A 15,988-nucleotide genomic window follows, 5' to 3' on the forward strand; every position below is an offset into this window, starting at 1 on the left:
GAAATAAAGATAGAATCAGATGAATCATATGTCTATGAGTCACTTTCATTTTATATTTCCCAGGTAAAAAGTCAAATAGACATTCTTACATTCATTATGAATAGTATAGTAATCATAAAGAAATAAAATTCACATATAGCTATAAAATTCAGATAGAGAAAGTAATAACCATGTCAGAACTAACTGCAAGATTTACCTATAATATTATCCAAAATGGAGCCATTCTTTTTACTGAATCAAATTCCCTTTGGGAAAATTTGTATAAGAATTTACAACTGCAGTACTTACAGAGGTTGGAGACAACAGAAATTCTTGGTACTGAAAGCCACAATTTCCTATTGTTTGTATTAACAGGTCTCTGAAAAGGCAAAGGGAAAGAAAAAAGCTTTCACTCTACAGTTCAAAATAGGGTTCTTATATAAAATGTTATACCTAAAACTTCATTTTACATGAAAACTGTACCTCCACTTAAGTTGTTTAGAAAAAGGATAATCCTAGGTCTTATTTTAAGTCCAGTACTTGAAAAATTACGTTTCTCAAAAAAGAGATAATCCCTATTATAAATAAATAAAGCTACCAGATAATTTATAAAACTGGTGAGTTAGAATCGCCAATCCTCTCATGATAAGCTTACTATAGGAATGGAACTATATCTGTAGCCAATCAGACGGGGGAACACTGTCATAGACAGCAGGTCAGTCAAGGACCTGGATGCATTCTCTCCAGCTGGGCTACTGTCTGAAAGGGGCCTGACACAGGGCTTGCTTCTTCAACCCAACTGTAGGACAGAAAACGCCTGTCAATAGGACAAATTCTTACCGAAAACATTCCTACTTCTAAAGAAACAGGCACCAATGTAAGCAGCTAAAATTGAGAAATCATTCCGGAAAAATTCAAACATATCAAAATGGGAAAGAATCAGTTGAACCTAACTTTGTGATACTTCACGTTACTAACTATTCAAAATCAATATTAACGAGTAAACTTCATAACATATATAAAATGTCGGAATATACACATTTATTTGTAAGATCTTCATTTCATAACAGCTCCTATTATAAAATATACCAAGTCTAAGATGAACACAGGACAAATACATTTTTTTACCTTGTAGAAGATACTTCAAAACCTTTAACATTTTCTATAAGAATATACTTTGGTAATTTTTGTAACCTAAAAAAAAAACAAAAACAAATGGAATTCTAAACATCTCATTACTAAGAAGTAAGAAGTAAAGAAAATCCTTACTTGTGGGAAATATGAGGTAAGTAATTGTCCAAACTCTTTTTATGAAAGAATTTTATAAGGGATGGAGACAACTCATACTTTATTCCTTTCCCCCATAAACAAGGCACACCTGATAAAGTTAACATTTGAAATGTTAATTTCCATTGAAGTTTAATGAAAACATGGGTTTGCACAGCTCAAAGGGCTGACATTTCCATAGAATGGAGGCTTTTAGGGTTGGCAGCACAAGTTTCCAGGCCATGGGCAACAGCATTCACTAACATTAGCATCATTTGCACAAATACCGAGCAGAGGCAACAGAATTCAGCTATTAGGCTGTAACGCCCTGTCACTCACTTTTAGCGGCAACTGTGGAACCGACAAACATTTGCAGTTACTCTATCAGTCACGACAGAAGATAAATGACTCGCACAGAACCTGTATAAGATGCTAATCTCTATAAAATGACAAACATCACGTTCTTCCAGATGTAAAGTTTTACATTTAAGGTAAGCTTGTACCGGAATTTAAGGTTTTACCTTGGGAGAATGTCTAGAATATACAAGAAGCTATTTGTCCTTGGATCAGTCACATCACCTTGCAGGCCGATTCTAAAGGGTAAGGAGAGTAAATAAGTTCAGCAAGAATCTTACATAAAGGTATCAAATCACTTTTAAAAAGTCAAAACAGAGAACTAAAATTAGTTGGTCCTCACAAAAAATCTGATCATCTCTGTTGCTATAGAGAACAAAAATATATTTTTTCATTTAATTTAAAAAAGCCTTGCCTGTCTAATAAATACACTTATTATCAATACAAGATAATATGTCCAGATGACTTGCATGAGGCAAAGAAGAACAAGAAGTCCACAAAGAATAAAATCAATTATCCTCTTAAAATCACTTTGTTCAGGAAAGACACACACACACACACACACACACACACACACACACACACACACACACAATTAGCTGATGACACCTTTTGCCCTGCCCCAGGTGAGACAACAGAAGTTCAGATGAATGAGCTGGTTGGGCAGGGTGGCAGTGTAGAGTTGATGGCATTGGTAAGTAATCACCAGCTAAGCAGATGAAGGTAGCAGGTAAAACTAGAACTATCTTGTCCAATGTAAACAGGAGAGACTGAAGCTGAAGGCTTGATCCTACACGAAGGAGTTGCAACTTGGCTAGACTAAGTAAGTCAAAACAGGTCACGTGAACAGGCAGAATTTGGACTAGCAGTTAAATCTTGCAAGTAACATTCGATATGATCAAGAAGCAAGCAGAAAAGACTTACATTGGGCATGAGTCGTAGCAACAGAGGACTAGGGTTTAAGGCCTTGCTACTTACTAGCTTCGTGGTCTAAAATAAGTTACTTGACATCAGTTATCAGTTTCCTCACACCTGACAGCAGGACCAAAATCATCAGTGGATCTGAGGCTCAGATGGGAGATTAGAGTGGACTTGAATAGATTCCTCAGAAATCTTGGTTTCCTCTCATTTTGTCCCTTTCCTCTCAGAGTTCCAAAGATGATCGTACTACAGGATCAGACACTGCAGCCGTCAGCAGCTGGAGTTGGGCTAATACAGAGTGGGAGCAGCAGTAGGGAAGACACAGGGGCCCCACTGCAGTGATATCTGAGGCATCACAGCACTGGGGCTGCATTCTGTCCTGAACCTCCCACTTACTGTGGTTAAAAAGGCCATAATACACTTGCACAGGCTAGGAGCCATCTTTACGTGGAACGTCCTCCTTCACTGATAAATTCCCAACCTGCTTTCAGACACGATACAGATATCACCTCTAAAAGAATTCGTCCCTCCTGGTATATGCAGCAACATAACACCTCTCTCCTCCATGCTCTCATGGCAGTTTCAACATTCATTTATTATATTCCTTAAATCACATTATAAGATAATTATTTGTCAGTCATTCCCCATGGACTATAAGTTCTATAAGGATGGGAACTACAGCATCAAAAGCAATACCTCACGTGTAGGTGCACAATAAATCCCTGGGGAATTAATTTCCTAGAAAACTTGAAATAAATCAAAACTTGGATGGAAATTAAGCATGAGAATATTTATTTAAATTAGAATTTTTACTACATGTTATATCCCATTTAAAATCACATTATGCGTTTAAATAGGACTATATATTAATAGTCCTATATATTAATAGGACTATAAAATAATCAAAAAGTCCTGGCTCTGACATTTTCTAATGGTATGGCCTTGGGAAAGTTACTTAACCTTTCTATGCCTCAGTTGCTCACCTGTAAAATGATGATGATACTAATGCCCATCCCATAAGCTTGTTATATTAAATGACATACTCCAGTAAGACACTCAGAGGGTTACCACTATTATCATTATTACTTAAAATAATTGAAATATTATTATTTAGAGTATCTAAATGAAGAGGGATTAGTCAAGATTTTCTCTAAAATATAATTCCCTGAAATACATAGCCAAATAAACACCATATAATAAAAAGCTGTCTTGGAACACAGCTTTAAAAAGTCATTTTATTAATTGTATATATTATTAAACGTACCTATCAATTCGAGAAATTTTAAATTCACAAATGCATTCTTTTTTTTTTTATTTTTTACAAATGCATTCTTGACTAGCCTTAAAATTTTACAGGTAAGTAATTTAGGATTTGAATATTAACTATGGAGATTTACTTTGATTAATTAGTGTTCGGAAGATATTCCTGAATGCTCATTAGTTTAAATAATTAAAGGTAATTTGGGTCAGAAATAAATACTGTTTCTTTGGTAGGTATTAAGGAGGTACCATATAGTCTCTGCATACCTACTATTGACCAAATTACTGTGTTCATCTGGCAGTAATTGCTATTTTCTTTATGATTAATGCTGAATTATAAACGTGTGTAGAGAAAAGGAATTATTGATGAAAAGTTTCAAGACTAGGGAAATGCAGCTGATGGACTTCAAAGTGTCTGTGCTTGAAATTACAGTGTGATTTGATTGAACGAGTCCTTCAAAAGTACTCTTCCTAACAGAGAAATATTTATTATACATACCTTGTGAATGGCTGACAGGGAGGGCTCATTAAAATCATATTGAAAGATAATCTGTCAAACTCTTCTAGCGTAATACCCTAAGGAACGAACATGTGGGGGGAAAGAAAAAATATAAAAACATGCGTAGAAGGGGGCAGAGGAAAAATGCTAAGTAATTACCAGTAAATACATCAGAAATTGTGACACTTAACTTCATTTATAACACTTAAAAGTTTATAAAACACCTACTACTTTTTAAATAAACTTTAGTTAAACTAATTTTCCAAAGCAATTTTGTGAAGAAAGTCGAGCAGTAAGCTGAAGCTATGAAAAATTAAGTGACTTCCCCCAAACTCGAGAGCCAGCCAAAGCAGAGCTGGAAAGCTAGTTTCCTAGATGCTAAGTATTTTGTGCCTCTATGACACCTCAAGTCCAAGACTGCCGTGATTTCTGGAATCAAACATGGAAAACTTTATTTTATAACTAATGATTTGCAAAGGATCTAGGGAATTTTTTAATACCTCTCTATTAATATTATTTATTTAGAAAACGTGATGTATTGACCAGTCACCATCCCTTTCATGTATGTCTCTGTCAATATATCACCAAATGGAAAAAGGTCCCATTTTCAGATATCCACAATTACTATACTGTTTTACAGTTGTGGGTAGTCAAAGGACCTCAAAAGATTGTAGATAAGATTAATCAAAATAATCCCTATTGGGCTAAATAGTTTTAAAATGTACTGTTTTGCTCCTATTTTATATACACTATCAGAAGACAAACGTAGAAAAATACAAGTCATGGGTTTGCCAATTCTCATTAAGCTCTTTTAGTGTACACTCTTACCCAGGAATTTAAAGCCATAAGCCCAGAATCACAACGTTCCTAATTACAACACATTTCTAAGAAGTTTGAGTTCGTGAATAAAGCAGGAAAAGCTTTATTCTGAGTTCTGAAAAGAGTGACTTAACCTGGGGAACACATCAGTTTTCTCTACTGTATTATAAGTTTGAATGTACACGTCTATCGTTTTTAAACCACAGTTTTTTAAGTAGTTTAAGACATATATGTAAAAAGAAATAAAAATTAAATACTGAAAAGTTCCTGAAGCACCTCTGGATCCCAGAGTTCTAAAGAAAACAATCTGAAAATCATACACTCAACAGTCTGTCAGGAACCCTGGGGCAGGGCAGTAAGATTAGCACACATACTCAAGTTACACAGCTGGTCAGCACAGGACTATTAGGAGAAGCAACTTATTTATCTCACAACTGATTGTGAACAGATTAAAGCTGAATTCCTAAAATGAAAATAAAAATCAAACAACAATCTTTTACATAAGGAGAATCCTTAAGTCTAGAATCTAAAGGAAGTAAACAGAGTTAATGCCTCCAATACTGTTAGACGTAAAAAAATTTACAATTTTAAAGGATTCTAGGAAAGAGTGATTTTTTTTTTTTTTACAGTACAACCCAAATGACAGAACAGTTATGCAAACATAATCGCTCAATTAAACCATTCACAACTGTCTTTAACCTAGCATTCTAGGTCAATGAATGTGTTGGGATTCAAGAAAGTAGTTACAGAGATGCATGGATTAACGTTAATAATTTGATATTTTAACACTAATGGAAATCAAATTCTGTTTCCATAAACAGGCCATTCAAGCTAATAAAAACATCCTTGCTTTCAGAGAACATTAGATCCACTCGATGCGGTAACACTGTTTATCGCATGTTGATGAGCAACTTTGTTTGTCCCCCTACTTGTTTTATTACTTCTTTTCTCAAAAAGCTTCCTGGTTATTCTTATACTTAATTTTCATTTAAACTTTAGGAAGACCTTGGTAGATTAGAAAACAACAACTTTTGACTATTTTAGTGAATTTATTGTTAATCTAAAGAGAAATAAAATTTTGTGGCACAAGGTAAGTCTTCAGTAAAAAGTTAGTGATATTTCCTACCATTTCCTGCCCTATGAACTCTGATGTTATTTTGTTCATGAATACTCACGACAATTAGATCTTTCTTGATCACTGTACGAATCATCATTATAAAGTAATTTTCTATGACTCGTAAATGCTTTTTGTTTTCAGACAGATCTTACCTAATACATATCAGTTCTGAAACCCCTGTTATCCTTTGTTATGATTTGCCTGACATTTTTTCATTTTTTAGGCACAATGTGTTATTCATTAAACAAGGTTCATAATTAATCCACCAATATTTCAGAGCATCTACGACACACCAGGCATTGTGCTAGTCTGGGAATACAACAATGAACAAACCAGACAAGGTTTCTGCTCACATATTTATATTGTAGTGTCTAGTAATTTTCCATTTTCTTCAGAGATAAATTACAGATTTTAGTTTTATTACTATTTATCTTTGTAACTGGTGAACCCTGCTCCTGATTAAAAACCTACATGAGGGACTTCCCTGGCGGTCCAGTGGTTAAGACTTTGCCTTCCAATGTAGGCGATGCGGGTTCAATCCCTGATCAGGGAGCTAAGATCCCATATGCCTTGGGGCCAAAAAAACAAAACAAAACAGAAGAAATATTGTTAACAAATTCAACAAAGACAATTTTCAGGCCTGACTATAGGCAAAGAGGAGGGCTTCACCCAGCGGGTGTCAGGGGAAAGCACCCTCCCGGCTCCAGACTTGGTGCAAGGTCAGCACCTTGCAGTCTCCGAGGGCAGGGCGGGTGCGAGCTCTCAGGCCCCCAGCAGCTCATGCTCTTCGTATATTTGCATTCCTAGGTCTCTTTATCTGAGGCCTTGCACAAAGCCCTCTTCAGGCGCCATCTATTTCTGCCAAGGCCTCCGTCTAGCAGGAAGAGGGGAACCCTTGAAGATACTTCTCCCGCTATGACTAACGCTTGGCCCTTGTCACTCCCAGCCTTCTCACCACTGCCCGCACTCTCTCCCCCAATGCCAGGGGCTCCTCAACAGTGAGCTGACCCCCACGTCTGTGCTGATCACCCCACCTTCCAGCAGGATGCTGTCCCCTGGGGAAACGGAACAGGGGGCGTTGGCGTTTTCTCTGTTTTTTAGAGACTTGCTTTTCCCACCACAGGAAGTAATTAAGGCTTCACTCTTTTATTTTTGCCCTGTTGCTTTAATCAGCTACTCTGATCCCTGACAGCTCAGCTGAGCTCCTGGCAACAACATTAAATAATGTCCTAAAAATCTATAGCTTCATTTATCTTTCAAAGAACAGACATATTTTTTGAGTCTCACTTTTCCTTCCTACTCCAATTATATTATTATTCTTACACTGCAAAGATTTATAACATTCTCACCCTGCTTCCCGACCATTATTTCTTTCCTAACATGGCAGCTTTATTCCTGGGTTCTCCACTTTGATTCAACTCTTGCTTAGTTAGATTAAGTGACCGAGTCATTCTTTCAGTAAGGGTTCATGGGTACTACAGTTCATGAGTTGTTGGAGGTTTTATTTTAGGAATTTTTTTCATCTACTTCTGTTAATATTTTTGTCCTGTTTGTTTTATTTTCTGTTTGCTATTCTGACAGGACTTTCATTTCTATAATGGTTTTATTTTTCTCATCTGTTTTTTTTTTTTTTCCCAGACCACTGACACTCTTCAAATCTATTGTCTTATTATTGTTTTTTGATCTCATGTATACATTTATTTGAGTTCTTGTTTTAAAGATACTGAGTTTTATTTAAGGTTTCAAGCACATGTTTTTGTAATTTTCTTCTGCTTCTTAATATGATTTTTCTGTGTATATTCTGCTTTTTTGTTTATGTTACTTCCTTTTAAAAGTACTATACTAGGAGAGTCTCAAACTGGCTCCTTTCTAATTATTCATTTTTTAATGGAGATCACTTGAATCTAGAAGTTTGCTAAAAAGGCGAAAGAAAGAGCAGTAGCTCTATTCAGGTATTGGTCACCACACTTTCTGGGAAGAACCCACAAAGGCCTTTAACTTAAGACCATGCCTCTGTCCCTAACCCATGCTCTCGCATTTAGGATGAGCAGGAAGTCTGCAGAGGTTGTAATGATGCTTTCAGCCCAGTGAGTTGGAATTCTTTACTGTCTCTTCTTGACTTTGAACAAGCGATTGCTGGGTCTGCTTTGCCTGCTCCCTGGTCCTTCTTCCCTTCTCAATTCTGCACAGGACACAGAGAGGTCTGCATGAAATTCTACCACCCTCATTCACTTGTGTCTCATCACCACTGCATTTGACACTACTCTTCCCAGTTTTCTTTTCTGCTTTGGTTTATGGCTAAATCCTATTTTCATTCATAATGGTTTCCCATCCCCTCTTTTCTTTTCTTATTTCTATTAGGAAAAGAAATAGAGTTTTAGAAAAGAAATATCTTTTTTATGCCACAGTCAATCAGAGGTCCCAAAGAAAACTGTTTACAAGTCCAACTTATGCACTAAATAGTAAGTTCCTGAAGGTAAAGACTATCTCTCAGTCATATCTGTGCTCCCTCTAAGGGCTCAATAACTTGCATGAAGTAAATGTTCAAATGATCAGAATATGTTGCTTCATGAAACTTAAAATCCCTGAAGTCTCTCATTACTCCTAAGTTCTCCATTAACCTTCCACCCCCTTTTTAAACATGACCCCCAAGGTAGTTCTGATATATTTGACCTGGACATGGTACACTCTTTCCACATCAGAACGGGGTTGAAGAGAACATCCTAGAAGAGACTAAAAGCCGTGGGAAGGTAGACTGTCTTTTGTCTTATAGACACCATTTTAATGAACTGATTCTCTCCTTTCAAATGACCTGGAGGTACCTCCATTCTTCCCTCTCCCTAGTGTTCTTATATCATATGCAGATAATACAATTTATTACCACCTATTAAAACTGGTACTGAAATAGAATTACCACTAGAAAAATGGACACAGATGTATTATTCTAAATGCCCCCAACTTTCTATTGGCATGTAGCTGGGAATGCCAATCCGTCCCCAAATACGTCAAGTATTTCACAGTTTCTCTTAGAAGGTAAATCAGAAAGGAAGGTTAAGTTGGTGAACATAATGGGTGCTTTACTGAGATTTTGTTGTTTTTTTATACTTTGTTTAGTGGGAGAAAACTCTTGCTGAATTGACATTTGGCTGCATCAACTTTTAAATATTTACATTAAATTTAAATTTAGATTAATTTTTTCTAATAAAATAACTTTTGCTATCATACTGTATGTCAGAGAAATTCTGGAACCTAAATGCATATCATCTGCCTATTAGAGTCAAGTCAAAGTTACTTTCTTGTAGGTATCTTTCTTCTGACCCCGAATTTATTTTTGCCCTACGTCCATGATGAGACAGGTAGACTGACTGTACGTTGCCATGAAGTTTATGAAATGCATTGCTACCAGTGACTGGAAAGATGATGATGTCCCCATAGTCCTCCTCACTATGATGCCCAGGGGGAAAGATATTCTGTTCTCAATACGAGGGATAGACGTTCTTCAACACGTAAGTAGATTATTTCTACCTTTTGGATACCCAATCATAGAGCTAGGAAATGTTCCCATTTCATACTGGCTGAAAGAAAACTTAAAACAAATCTGTTGGGTAAATAAAATGTGATATACCTATATAATGGAATATTACTCAGCCAGTAAAAGAAATGAAGCACTGATTCATGCTAGAACATGGATGTATGGAAACATTATGCTAATTGTAAGAATCCAGACCAAAAAAAGCCACATATCATATGATCCCATTTATATGAAATGTCTAGAATAGTCAAATCCATAGAGACAGAAAGTAGATTAGTGGTTGCCAGGGGTTGGGGGGAAGGAGAAATGGAGAGTGACTGCTAATGGCTACAGGATTACCTTTTGGGGGATGAAGACATTCTAGAATTAGAAAGTGGTAATGGTTACACAACTTTGTAAGTAAATGAAAAAAACAAGAAAACACTGAATTGTAGACTTTAAAACAGTGAACTTCATGGGACGTGAATTGTATCTCACTGAAAAAAGCATTTGTGAGACTTTTGCTTCTGCCTGTGAGTTGTGTAAATAAACTAGAAAATTGGGAGAAATGTAATAACTGTTCTCAGATATTGGAATTGGACCACAGACAGAGCAGGACTGCCATTCCTTAGAAAAGGAAAAAAAAAAACTTGAAGATAATTCAACTTTCTGCCTAGAGATAATTTCCATACGGCAGTGAAGGGAAAGGAAATCCAAACTGTACCTGGTAATGTAGATGAGTTGAAGACAGAGGTTGGAGCTCAAGATCAAAGTGACTAGAATTTGCAGAGCAGAGTGCCAGACAAAAAGAAGCTGCACAGGGAAAGAGATGCAGAAATCTGCATAACATTCCCCTTGAGTGTCTTGCTGAGTATCAACCTGTGCATGCATCAGGCAAAACGCCTTGAGGGAGGGCAAAGAAAAACTGCTGGAAAAGAAACAATTACTGGGAAGTTGCAAGCCAAAAAATTCCCAGATCTCTGGGCTAGCAATCATTTGAGTTAACATCCAGAGTAGCAAGACCTAGTTGAGTACATGGGGCATTTAATAGCAATCTAAGAAAGGTCATATATTAACAGTAAGATTAGACTAGCCTTACAGTAAAAGCTACTCCAGATCCAGTTTGAAATGCTTAACAATAAGCCTCAAAAGAATCAAGATGATCTGAAATTAACTGCCTCTGAGGACAATATCCAACAGTCCTTAAAAGATTACAGTAAACTCCAACACTCAAAAATGTAAAACCTACAATGTTAGGCTCCTCATAAAAAATTACTACAATGCTAAGAAACATGATAATGTCTTATAGCAATTAAATGAATTAAATTCATAATTAAGAACCTTCCCACAAAGAAAACTCCAGGCCCAGGTGGCTCCACTGATGAAATTCTATCATTTATAGAAGAACTGATACTTGTTCTTCACAAACTCTTACAGAAAATATAAGGCTATGTATAAATATAAAAACCATACAAATATGTTATGAGGAAACTACAAAAGTCACCTACAAAGATAAATGCAAAAATAATTAACAATATTTTAACAAGTGGGATGTAGCATAACATAAAACTGATGGTATATCATGACAAGTAGGATTTATCCCAGGAATGCAATACTGACTTAACATTCAAAAAAGGAATTGATATGATCACCATATTATCAGAATACAAGGGAAATGATATAATCATGTCAAAAGATGCAAAAAAAAAAAAGCATTTGACAAAACTCAAAACCTGTTCATAATACAAATTCTCAGAAAACGAAATAAAAGGAAATTTCCTCAACTTGATACAAGGCATCTATGAAAAATATACGACTAACATCTACAAAATGATAAATGACTGAATGTTCTCCCCTAAGATCTGGAAGAAGGCAAGGATGTCCACTGTCACACGTTTTATTCAACATTATAAAGAACGTCCTAGACAATGCAATAAGGCAAGAAAAAAAGTCACACTGGTTGGAAGGGAAAAGTAAAACTCTTTTTTTCTCAGGGAATATAACTGTACATGTTAAAAAATCCTAAAAAATCAATATTAAAGTTACCAGAACTAATAAGTAAATACAGCAAAGTCACAGGATACTAGGTTAATAAATAAAAATAAGTGTAAGACTAGTATAATAAATATTACAAAATATAGCTGATACAAATTAAAGAAGACCTAAATAAGTGAAGAGTGATACCATGTTCATGGATTGGAAGATTCTCTTTTATGAAGATATCAGTTCTTCCAAAACCAATCAGTGAAACTACAATCAAAATATCTTTTTTTTTGTAGAAATTGGCAAGCCGATTCTGAAATTTACACAGAAATGTAAATGAGAGTGTAGCCAAAATAATCTTGAAAAAGAAAATCAGAAGTTTGAGAACTTACGTTGCCTGAATTCAATACATATTATAAAGCTATAATAACCAGTTTTATATACACTTAGGAAAAAAAATGGCCTCTACCTCAGACTACACACAAAAAGTAACTTTAACTGGGTCATAAGCCTAAATGTAAAAGCTCAAACTATAAAACTTCTAGAAGAAAACAGGAAAAAAATGGGGTAAACAAAGATTTCTTAGGACACACAAAAAAGTGTCCCATAAAAAAAAAAAAATAAGTAACTTCTGCATTTTGATGAACACAGTTAAGGAAATGAAAAGACAAGTTACAGATTTGGAGAAAATATTTGTCATACATATTTCTGACAAACAACTTCAATCCAGAAAACTTAAACAACTCTTAAAACTAAATGATAATAGCACAAACATACCAAATAAAAACTGGGAAAGAAATTTCATCACGAAAAACATAGAATGGATAATAAGCACATGAAAAAAATACTCAACATTATTAGTCACCAGAGAAATGCAAATTAAAATCACAATACCACTGTATGCTCGCAAGAGCAGCTAATATTTAAAATACTGACAACAGCAATTGTTGGTAGGGATGTGAAACAACTGAAACACTTAAACATTGATTGTGTGACTGTAAAATGGTATGAACATTATGGAAAACAGTTGGCATTTTCTCATAAAGTTAAAGAAATTTGCCATATGATATGGCAATTCTACTCCCAGGTATATATCCACAAGAAGTAAAAACAAAGTCCACACAAAAACTTGTACATGAATATTCATAGCAACTTTTGTATAACAGTCAAAAACTGGAAACAATCTAAATGTCAAACATCGTGTGAATGGATATACATTTTGTAGTATGAAATATTCCACTGTACAGAATATCACTGAACAACAATGAAGAGCCAACTACTGATAGATAACAACAATGTGGGTAAATGCAAAAAACCATTACACTAAACAAGAGAAGTCATACTCAAAAAAATTACACTCAAGATTCTATTTAGGATATGACTAGAACTGGAAAATTTAATCTGTAATGACTGAAAGCAGATCAACGGTTGCCTGGGGTTGGGGTCAGAGACTGAGTAAAACGAGGCATTAAGGAACATTTTAGGGTGTTCCTTAATGGATGGATGTTTTAAGTCTCGATTGTGGTTACACAGTATATATTGGTCAAAACTCAAACTACACACTTACAATGAGGGCAGTTTATTGTATGTAAATTATGGCTTCATGAGAAATTTGTGTGTAAAATTTTTTACGACGTGAAATTGGGAGAAAAACATAATTTCATATTATTTTAAAAATAACAAAAGTGTTAAAACTCTTCTGCTGAGTTCATCACAGGCAAAACGGTATCTTTAACTTTGATGGGCTTCAACAAGAAGCATTCAACAAGTAATATCCAATCACTTTTTTTACTCTCTTTTTTCACTCCTGCTATATACATATTACACATGAGTAATGCTTAAAAATAAAGAATTAAGTAAAGTTTAATATCATTACAGAACCAAGAATTTAGAAGTCAAGCATATTCTTACATTTCAATTCTTTCTCAGAGACCAAAACATTGATCCTCTTTTTCTAAAGCTAGAAATTTAAAAAAAGGCAAAAAGTAACATGCTATCTTCTGACAGAATAAAAAATGTTAATTTAATTCCCTTCTCCTAAACTTTTTCATTTATATATGACTTATCTTCAAATGAAGACACCAGAAACCAGTATCTTACAGTATTCAATTATATTTTCCTTGCTATATATAGACTTATTAAAACAATATTGTTACTCACTTCAATTGTCTTGGCCAGTAACTGTGTGTGAGGAAAATTATACTTGTATACTTCATTAGCGACAGTGTTTATATCAACGGCAGCCACCACTTGTGCAGGTATACAGCTTTCTGTAATGATAAGTGGAATAACTTAAAAGGTAAAGTCCTTAACAACAATTTGTTCATCATAGAGAGAAGCCAAAAACACAGAATTTTGTAGTACATTTCCTCACTTCCTCAATTATCTGGCCAGATCTCGGGTTGTCAGTGGACAACAAAGCCAGGAGGAGCTAGGCGCGAAGTAGAATATTTATGTGCCTCTGGTTCACCTCTCTCAACAGCGTTCTCATGCTAAAAATAAGATTTAAATATTTTAGTCATTATCTCATATTTTCTTTCCTTCCTCCATTAAGATACACATTTATGAGTCGAATGGAAAGTTTTCCTAAATTAAAACAAACCAAAAACAGAAAAGTGAAGTACAGTAAGTCCCCTGCACACCAACGAGTTCCGTTCTGAGAGCACATTCGTAAGTCCAATTTGTTCGTAAGTCCAGCAAAGTTAGCCTAAGTACCCAACTAACACAATCGCCTATATAGTACTGTACTGTAATAGGTACTGTACTATAATACTTTTCACACAAATAATACATAACAAACAAATGCAAAAACTAAAGAAAACATTTTTAATCTTACAGTACAGTTTCCATTATTGTCGCTTGGTGCTTCTTGGCAGTACCAGCTACATCACTGCTGCTTTTACACTTGCTTCAGGACATCCTCAGCTTGAAATAAAGATACTGTACTACTGTACTCTATACAGTACTGTACAGTAAAGTACACATAAGCAGAACCACTTGTAGAGGATGCACACATGTGACAATGTACGCCAGACACGTGAACTAACTTACGGGATTCGACATGAGAACACACGTTCACATCTTTGAAAGTTCGCAACTTGAAGGTTCGTATGTAGGGGACTTACTATATATTTTTAAAAGCCACATCACTGGGCTTCCCTGGTGGCGCAGCGGTTGAGAGTCCGCCTGCCGATGCAGGGGACACGGGCTCGTGCCGCGGTCTGGGAAGATCCCACGTGCCGCGGAGCGGCTGAGCCTGCGCGTCCGGAGCCTGTGCTCCGCAACGGGAGAGGCCACAACAGTGAGAGGCCCGCGTACCGCAAAAAAAAAAAAAAAAAAAAAAAGCCACATCACTTGGAAATTTATAAATAAATTAACTAACATTTGTTCTTCAACTTCTAACATTAATACAATGCTGCTTCCCAATACCACTGAAAATGCTTTTAGGTAAGTTTTGGTAAGTTTCACGTAAATTTGTTTTGTTTTGTTTTCAAATAGCTTTATTGACATGCAACTCACATATCACAAAATTCACCTGTTGAAAGTTTAGGTAAGTTTTTAAAGGAGATGAAAAATTAATTGGTGTCCAAATGTAAAAAGCTCACAGACTAAAAAATAAATATTTTGACAGAGAGAAGGTGAGAAGAGCAAGAGAAATAATTACAAGGGCATGTCTTCCTTCACTGCCCATCTGTCTTGCTGCTAAAGAAAGGTATTTTTTCATAATGCTTTCAGATTCAGAAAATTTTGTCATAGTCTTTAAATGGCAGTCAAAATTTCAACCATGTACACGTAGCTGCTGTTATATTTGGCAATTATCACCCTCTTTGCACTTCTTCCCCAAACACATACAAACCCAATTATGTGTAAACCCTGTCCCAAATCAGTAGAAAATGTGAAGAGTTTTTAAAATAAAAGTATTTGAGACATCTTAGGAAAATCATCAGAGAAAATGTTACAAAATTACATAGTAACTCCAAATAGCTATTTCTTTAATAACCATTTCTGTTCATAGTTAAATTAGGCAGCCCAAATATCAAAAAATGAAAAAGAAAAATATTAGGATGTGAGGAGCTAGGCTTCATGCAGCAGGCACCTGGAAATAAAACCCAGATCTCAGAAGATGGGGCAAGGAGGGAAGCTCACACACATTCAGGAAACAATCACAACCCTACACTGAGGCCTACAAAAGATAATGCCAGAGAGAAAACAGGGGATGAATGTGTCTAAGTAAATATTTACTTCATGTATACTACTAGCTAGGCTCAAGACCCTGGGC

The 15,988-nt window shown here is 35.5% G+C and overlaps 1 protein-coding gene across 3 annotated transcripts in view; it reads right to left on the minus strand.

Moving 5' to 3' along the window:
- Positions 1 to 15,988, minus strand: part of TRDMT1 (tRNA aspartic acid methyltransferase 1) — a 77,541-nt gene that overhangs the window by 30,616 nt on the left and 30,937 nt on the right. For all 3 annotated transcript variants that reach the window (XR_013827129.1, XM_079913329.1, XM_079913330.1), the window contains exons 2-6: positions 13,870 to 13,979; positions 4,280 to 4,356; positions 1,767 to 1,838; positions 1,108 to 1,173; positions 289 to 358 (exon numbers count right to left, since the gene is read on the minus strand). Coding sequence is in view for 2 of the 3 variants with exons in the window: in XM_079913329.1 (XP_079769455.1) it covers positions 289 to 358; positions 1,108 to 1,173; positions 1,767 to 1,838; positions 4,280 to 4,356; positions 13,870 to 13,979 (395 nt within the window). In the remaining variant the exon portion in view is untranslated. The remainder of the gene's footprint in view (positions 1 to 288; positions 359 to 1,107; positions 1,174 to 1,766; positions 1,839 to 4,279; positions 4,357 to 13,869; positions 13,980 to 15,988) is intronic.

This window comes from Stenella coeruleoalba, assembly GCF_951394435.1.
Source record: "Stenella coeruleoalba genome assembly, chromosome: 2".
NCBI classification, from domain to species: Eukaryota; Metazoa; Chordata; class Mammalia; order Artiodactyla; family Delphinidae; genus Stenella; species Stenella coeruleoalba.